General features: G+C 58.9%; 2 protein-coding genes across 2 annotated transcripts in view; both read left to right on the forward strand.

The window, feature by feature from the left end:
• Window positions 1–2,091, forward strand: part of VMAC (vimentin type intermediate filament associated coiled-coil protein) — a 3,521-nt gene extending 1,430 nt beyond the window's left edge. Inside the window, exons 2-3 of the mRNA XM_021715302.1 lie at window positions 1–101; window positions 1,773–2,091. Coding sequence (XP_021570977.1) covers window positions 1–101; window positions 1,773–2,091 — 420 coding nt within the window. The remainder of the gene's footprint in view (window positions 102–1,772) is intronic.
• Window positions 2,092–5,896: 3,805 nt separating this feature from the next.
• On the forward strand, window positions 5,897–7,570 carry CAPS (calcyphosine). Its single transcript, XM_021715303.1, has 5 exons — window positions 5,897–5,993; window positions 6,092–6,196; window positions 6,280–6,457; window positions 6,651–6,857; window positions 6,929–7,570. Exons 2-5 carry the CDS (start codon window positions 6,114–6,116, stop codon window positions 7,028–7,030), a joined length of 570 nt encoding a protein of 189 aa, XP_021570978.1. The 5' UTR covers window positions 5,897–5,993; window positions 6,092–6,113; the 3' UTR covers window positions 7,031–7,570.
• The last annotated feature ends 302 nt before the right edge of the window (window positions 7,571–7,872 follow it).

Below are 7,872 nucleotides of genomic sequence, written 5' to 3' on the forward strand. Positions count from 1 at the left end.
GACGCGGCGGAGCGCACGGTGCACGCCCAGGCCGAACGCCTGGCTCGCCACGACCAGCAGCTGCGCGCCGCCCTGGACGAGCTGGGCCGCGCCAAGGACCGGTGAGGCCCGGGGCGGCCAGGTGGACTTCTCCGAGGCGGTGGGCGGAGGCGGAGCCGAGACCGGAAAGCGAGGCAGGGCAGGGGGAACCGTGTGCCTCCCTGTGGAGGTTGGACTGCTGGTGGGATTGGAAAAAGCACCCAAATTAGCCATCAGTTTGGAAAGTTGAGACGTGTGACATAAGTGTGGCTCTCTAACTTCAACAGGGCCCACTCTTCCACCGGCAAAATCAGTTGGTGCTGAGTGGCGCAGGGACCACCGACTGCCTGGTGTGGGCATTGGGAGCCATGGCAGGTTCTTGAGCAGGGGGAGGATGGTATCATTCGACGTTTTTGGAGTCCCTCTGGCAGCTGAGGATGAGCCAAGCACCCAGAGAGGAGGGAGGAACTTGGACCCAAGTAGGAAACTACTTGTTCAGAGCCAGTTGGACTCATTCATTTATCTTTATTGAGATCTGGGGCCCACTGGTGAGACCTACACTTGGGGTCTGAATTCCCATGGGGAATTCACAGTTCAGCAGGGAGACAGATGCACCACTGGGAGTTTACAACATGGGCGGTCAGGGGCTGTGATGGAGGGTCTGAGGGGTCTCAGAGGGAAGGCTTCCTGGAGGAGGATGCTTCTGAGAACAAATGGGCAAAGATGTTGAGGAAGAGGGAACTGCAGGAACAGTGAGGGGTAGTGATGTCAGCTTGGGCTGCCGTAAACTGCCATAAACTGCGTGGCTTAAACAACAGATTTCTCACAGTTCTGGAGGCTAGAAGTCTGAGAACACGATGCCGGCATGGTCAGTTTATGGGGAGGCCTCTTTCTGGACTGCACACTGCTGCCTTTTTACTGTGTCCTAAAGAGGACCAGTGAGTTTTGAGTGGCTAGAGTGCAGCGGTGTGATCATAGCTCAACGCAGCCTGGACCTCCTGGGCACAAGTGATCCTTCCGCCTCAGCCTCCCGAGTAGCTGGGACTGCAGGCATGTACCACCACTTCTGGCTAACTTTTAAAACATTTTTTTGTAGAGATGCAATCTTGCTATATTGCCCGAGCTGGTCGCAAACTTCTGGTATCAAAAGTGCCTCCCAAAAGTGCTGAGATTACAGATATGAGCCACCAGGCCCAGCCCTGGGGCATTCATCTCATCATAGGAACCTGATGAGCTCATCTTACCCCCCTAATCACCTCCCACAGGCCCCATCTCCAAATACCATCCCATTGGGGGGTTAAGCATTTTAACATATGAATTTTGGGGAGAGAGACACTCAAGCCAGGTGCAGTGGCTCATGCCTATTGTCCCAAGGCTTTGGGAGGCTGAGGCAGGAGGACTGATTGAGCCCAGGAGTTTGAGACCAGCCTAGGCAATATAGCAAAACTTCGTCTCTACAAAAAAAATTTAAAAATCAGCCAGGTATGGTGATGCATGCCTGTAGTTCCAGCCACTTGTGAGGCTGAGGTGGAAGGTTCACCTGAGCCCAGGAAGCTGAGGCTGCAATGAGCCATGATCGTGCCCCTGCACCCCAGCCTCAGTGACAGAGACCACAAAAAAAAAAAAACACCCAGTTCATAGTAGCAAGGGAGGACCTGATGTGAGGGCGAGCCCTGGGAAGGCCAGGTGCAGGGAAGAACAGACCCTGTGGACCCCCAGCACTGTAACCACCACTCCTCTTGTTTTCCCACCAGCGAGATTGCCACTCTCCAGGAGCAGCTGTTGACCTCCGAGGCCACCGTCCACAGCCTGCAGGCGGCCGTGCACCAGAGGGATGAGCTCATCAGACAGTTGCAGCCCCGGGCTGAGCTGCTGCAGGACATCTGTCGCCGCCGGTTCCCCCTGGCCGGGCTGCTGGCTGCCCTGGCCGAGGCTGAGCGCCTGGGGCCCCTTCCGGTCAATGACCCTGGCCACTCGCTCCCTGGCGGGTCTGGTCCCCCTCTTGCCAACAGTGCTGGGGAAGAGGGGGACAAGGACCACCTTCAGCCTGCAGTGTTTGGGACCACGGTGTGAGCCCAGAGCGCAAATTCCAGAATGGAGACAAAAGCCCACTTCTGTGTGTGTCCTCAGGGGCCACCAGCATCCTGGAGGGGACCTCAAGGCAGAGCCATAATCCTGTCCAGGCATCAAAACAAGCGAAAAAGCCAAAGCTTTCAAGCAGGCCCATAGGCCGGGTGTTTAACCCAGACAGAAGTTTATTTTTTTTTTTTCTTTTTGAGTTGGAGTCTCATCTTGTCACCCAGGCTGGAGCGCAGTGGCACGCTCACGGCACCGCAGCCTCAACCTGCTGGGTTTAGGCGATCCTTCCGCCTCAGCCTTCCAAGTAGCTGGAACTACAGACGCACGCCACCACGCCCGGCAGTTTTTGTGATTTATTGCAGAGACGAGATCTCACCAAGTTGCCCCGGGGGTCTCAAACCCCTGGGCTCAGGCAATCCTCTCGTCTCGGCCTCCCAGAGGGCTGGGATTACAGGCTGAGCCACCGCTCCTGGCCTTTTTCCTTTTCTGTTTTTTGGGTCGGAGTCTCAGTCCGTCGCCCAGGCTGGAGTGCAGTGGCACACTCAGGGCCACCCCAGCATCGACCTGCTGGGCTCTGGCGATCCTTCCGCCTCAGCCTTCCAAGTAGCTGGAACTACAGGTGTGTACTACCACACCTGGCTAATTTTTTGATTTATTGTAGAGACTCAGTCTCACTCTTTTTTCCAAGCTTCAGGTCAATCATCCTTGTTGAAAAACTGGCGATGCTTACACAGACTTGGCTGTGCTTGCCCGAACCTGAGTCCCAGGTCCCGCCTCAGCCAGGGTGAAAGTTTCGAGTTGTCCGCTCACGTCTCTTAGGTAATCTGTCTGGCCACTAAAGCACCTGAGTTTGAGACCTCTCTTATCCTGTCTGGTGGAGGCAGATGGTATCAAGACCAGAATTGGGCGCCTCAAGCCTCACGCCATTTTACTTTCGTTAGATGAAGACCCCTCCCCACTTTTATTCCCTTCCTTTCGCGACAGGGCCTGGCTCTGTTGCCCAGGCTGGGGTGCAGAGGTGCGATCACAGCTCACTGCTGCCTTGACCTCCTGGGCTCAGGTGATCCTCCCACCTCAGCCTCCTGAGTAGCCGGGGACTACAGGTGTGCACCACCACACACGCCTAATTTCTTTTGAGACAAGGTCTATGTTGCTCGGGCTGGTCTTCTACTCCTAGACTCCAGCGAGCCTCCTTCCTTGGCCTCCCAAAGTGCTGGGATTATAGGCGTGAGCCACCACGTCCAGCTTCCCTGTTTTATGGAATTTCTTTCCCCCTTACTGTCAGAGCGAAAGCTTGAGAGGGCAGGGATTTTTGCCTGTCTTGTGTTTGTCACCAGTGCCTGACACACTTCAGAAGCCCCAGCAGGACCAGGATGGGCTGGTGGACCTCAAGGGAGCCAGGAGCCCTCCGCACGTCTGATGAGGTCCCAGGGGCCAACAAGCAGCTGTCTCCTTGAATCTATCTCCAGGGAATCTATTTTTTAACTCATTTCTACACCGTCCTCCTTGGTCTGAGACATTCAGGGCACTTTGCATTTTATCAAACCGGGGAAAGGAGAGAACCCCTGTGCCTTTCTATAACCAGCCTGGTTGGCAGCCGTTTCCAGCTGCTTCTCTCAGGGAATTGTCACACCAGGAACCGCCGACGGGCAGGGCCCGCTCCAGCCCAGAGAAGTCGGTGGCCACCTCCGGCCCTCAGGATGGCATCACCCGCCCGCCTGGCACCAAACAGTGACCCCCTCAGTGTGGCAACAATGGCCCCATTTTCTTCTCTGGATGAATAAGGGAGGGAGCTGTTTGTACAAAGGGAAGGCAGGCTGGGGCCTGTCTGTGTTCAAGAATAAACCGGATGGTTTCTTGGCCTGGGTCCTTCGTCCTTTCTTCCTGGCGCAGAGGCTGGAAGGGCGGCCCTCTGGCTTCTTCCTGGCCCGACGTGAGGCCCTGAGGGGCCTCCAAACGTGAACTGTAGTCCAGGGAGCCTGTGCGGGACGTGCCGTACACATGATTGTGTCTCATCTTCACGGCTCATTTTCCAGCTGTGGAAACTGAGGCTTAGAGGAAGGAACCAGGGCCACTTCCGGTTCTGGTGGGGAGGAGATGGTGGTTATTGTTGAAATTCTTACTCTCTTCGAGTTGGAGTTTCACTCTGTCGCCCAGGCTGGAGTGCAGTGGCATGTTCACGGCCACCCCAGCGTCGACCCGCTGGGCTCTGGCGATCCTTCCGCCTCAGCCTTTCAAGTAGCCGGAGTGACAGGCATACGCCACCATACCCGGCCAATTATTTTTTTGATTGATCGTAGAGATGATGTCTCGCCAAGTTGCCCAGGCTGTTCTTGAACCTGTGGGCTCGGGCGATCCCCTCACCTTGACCTCCCAAAGTACAGAGATTACTGGCTTGAGCCATGGCACCCGGCCTAAATTCTTACTCTTTTAGAAATAAGGAGATGCCAAGACAGAACTACAAGAACCGTGGCTATATTTGACATTTTTCCAGAAGAAAAAAAAAAAATCACTGCTCATAACACTTATAAAAAAGCACAAGGAAGGATTTCTCTGCCCACTCGAAGCATTTGGGGCTGCCGCGAGCCATGAGAATTTCTGGCAGCCAAATGTCACTGCAGTTTTCCATAAAACTGATGGTGTTACAGCCGCAGTGGCTTGAGTCATGGCATGGCCTGTCACCTCCAGACTGGTTTCTGACCGCAAAGGCAGCTTCTGACGACACAACTGTGCAGTGGACAAGATGAGGCCAGGCTTTGATTCCTGGGTGTGCAGGTGGCTGGTCCCAAAACAGGGGCCATGTTTTTTGTTTTTTTTTTTGAGTTGGAGTCTCACTCTGTCTCCCAGACTGGAGTGCAGCCTCGACCTGCTGGGCTCCGGCGATCCTTCCGCCTCAGCCTTCCGAGTAGCCGGAACTACAGGCGCGAGCTGCCACGCCCGGCTAGTTTTTGATTTATTGTAGAGATGAGGTCTCGCTACCCAGGTGGGTCTCGAACCCGCGGGCTCAGGCCATCCACTCACCTCAGCCTCCCAAAGGCGCGGGATTATAGGCTGAGCCACCGAGCCCGGCAGGGCCCATGTTTTAAGTCCTGGGTTCCAGCCATCAAAGTCTCTGTTGCAGGCCTTCTGTGGGGTGGCCTCGGTCCCTGGAGGCTCATGTCAAGGATCAGGGTCACTCCTTCACTGGGGGCCACCGCTTCTGGCCCGCCAGCTTGTCACGAGCGAGCCTGCCAAGTAATGTTTGAGGACGGAAGACTAACAATAAAAGACCCATAAGGACAAAAGCACTGATTCCTTAAGGCCGCTGGTGACAGCTTTGTCGCAGTTGGCACTGCTATCAGCTCAGTCCTCGCTGGTTCTAGGACCTCCTGTCGGATGGCGGTGCAGGACATCTTGGGGCCTGTGGACCTGGCAACCCTGAGCCCTTTTGATCTTTGATCCCTCCCTCCTTCAGCAATTTTGTGAGCCCTGGCTTGGGCTGAGCCGCCCCATGAAACCCAGAGAGGGCAAGGAACCTGCCCCGGGTCACACAGGAATCAGGCCTCGAGCCTCCAAAGCCCCAGCCTGTCTCCACCCAGGACATTCCAGTTCCTGCAGGGCTGTGGCCTGTCCCTCCTCCCTGCGACCAGGAAGGGGTGCCCTGTGAGCCCAGGCCTGGCTGTATCCCAGGCACTGCAGGGCTGGAAGCAAGCAAGCAGGACCGATGGTGGCCAGTGGCGGCTGGGACGGCACGACCCTGCCCCTCGGCCCCGCCCCCTGGCCCAGACACGGTAGAGTTACAGCTGGGGCTCCTCCCAGTCTCCAGAGCCACCGTCCCTTAGCAACGGCCTCTCTGGGCAGGACGCGCAGCCAACGCCAGGCCCAGCAGGCAGGACTCCGGGACAGACGCAGGCCAGGTGAGTGAGCGAGGCGCCGCTGGCCAGGGTGGGCTTGCAGCACCCAGACCCGAGGTGGTGGCCGGGTGGGAGACCCCCTGTAGCCTCTTTCCCGTCAGCTGCCCGGAGAGCACTCCTAACATGGACACTGTGGATGCCACCGTGGAGAAGCTCCGGGTGCAATGCCTGTCCCGAGGGGCCTCGGGTATCCAGGGCCTGGCCAGGTGAGCTATGCCCTCGCCGCCTCCTGACCCCAGCACCCCTCCCCCCGCCAAGGGCATCGTCCGACCGTGTCCCCCGCCCCCAGGTTTTTCCGCCGCCTGGACCGGGATGGGAGCAGGTCCCTGGACGCGGGGGAGCTCCGGCGGGGCCTGGCCGAGCTGGGGCTGGCGCTGGACGAGGCGGAGGCAGAGGGCGTGTGCCGGCGCTGGGACCGCGACGGCAGCGGAACGCTGGACCTGGAGGAGTTCCTGCGGGCGCTGCGGGTGAGCCCAGCCTCGTGACCAGGCCGTGTCCTCTAGGCATGGGGTGTCCGCGGATGCCGAGACGCGGACTCGTCCCTGAGAGCTGTTGCTGCGAGGTGCCCGCCGGGGGTGACAACCCTGGAGCTCTGCGCATGCTGTCTTGGGGGGGAGGCGTTGGGGACCCCGCCCCCCGGTCACCATCGGCCCCTCGCAGCCCCCTATGTCCCAGGCCCGGGAGGCGGTCATCGCGGCCGCGTTCGCCAAGCTGGACCGCAGTGGGGATGGGGTGGTGACAGTGGATGACCTCCGCGGGGTGTACAGCGGCCGCGCCCACCCCAAGGTGCGCAGTGGGGAGTGGACGGAGGACGACGTGCTGCGCCGCTTCCTGGACAACTTCGACTCCTCCCAGAGGGACGGACAGGTGGGTGGCTTGCGCCTCCTCCCGCCCGCAGCCCCGCCACGGGCCCCCCCCTCATGGCCTTCTGTTCCCAGGTCACGCTGGCGGAATTCCAGGACTACTACAGCGGTGTGAGCGCCTCTGTGGACACGGATGAGGAGTTCGTGGCCATGATGACCAGTGCCTGGCGGCTGTGAGCAGGGTCTGGGCTCGGCCATGCCACCCAGTGCAGGACTAGGACGCCCTTCCCCAGGAGCTCCCCTTTCCTGGGTCTCCAAGCCACTGGGCTTTGAGCTTGAGCGGAGGGTGGGTGGGGGGAGGGAGGAAAAGTGGGAGAACTGAGGCTGCAGAACTAGCTGGAGCGGCTCCCTGCTGGGCACCAGGCAGAGGTGGAACAAGGACCCAGGACCCCAGGCCTCGTAGCCCTGTGGCTGTCCCATCATCTCTCCCCTGTGGGTCCTCCAGGAAGCCAGGCAGCTGCAGGAGGCTCTGTGTGAAGCCTGGCTGGAGAGGCAGAGTCTGGACCCCTGCTGGGTATGGTGCCCAAGGTGAGGCCAGGGCCATGCACACAGTCCAGGCTCTCGAGGGACCTGGGGAGGTGGCGGCTGTTCCTGGCCAGGGGCTTCCTGAAGCCCCTGGGGTGTGCGGGAGGCCAGGGTTTTAGTTAAAAGTTTAATGTAGTTCCCAAATACATTTCATATGACAATCTTACATAAATGTTCCAAAACACATGGGCATTACTGGTTTTACTTGTCACTAGTTGGCTAAGGCTTAAAGCAGAGTGTGTGACCAGATCTCTGGGGAGGACTCTGGGGTCTTCCTTGGCTCAGGCTTGCTGGGGCTGGGCAGTGCCAGCCAGCGGAGCCACCCTGGCTGTGGGCTGGACTCCACGGGCCGGAGGGAGATGTGGGCGGCACGCTGCGGGAGGAGGCCCTCCCTTCATCCTCCGAGGCGGGCACTGCAAAAGTCCTCTGAAGTTCCCAGGCCTGTGCCCGGGGATCTCCTCTGGCCTCCCCGGGAGGGAGGTGCCGGCTGGCTC

This window comes from Carlito syrichta, unplaced genomic scaffold, assembly GCF_000164805.1.
Source record: "Carlito syrichta isolate Samal-C Ts95f unplaced genomic scaffold, Tarsius_syrichta-2.0.1 Scaffold306977, whole genome shotgun sequence".
Lineage (NCBI taxonomy): Eukaryota > Metazoa > Chordata > Mammalia > Primates > Tarsiidae > Carlito > Carlito syrichta.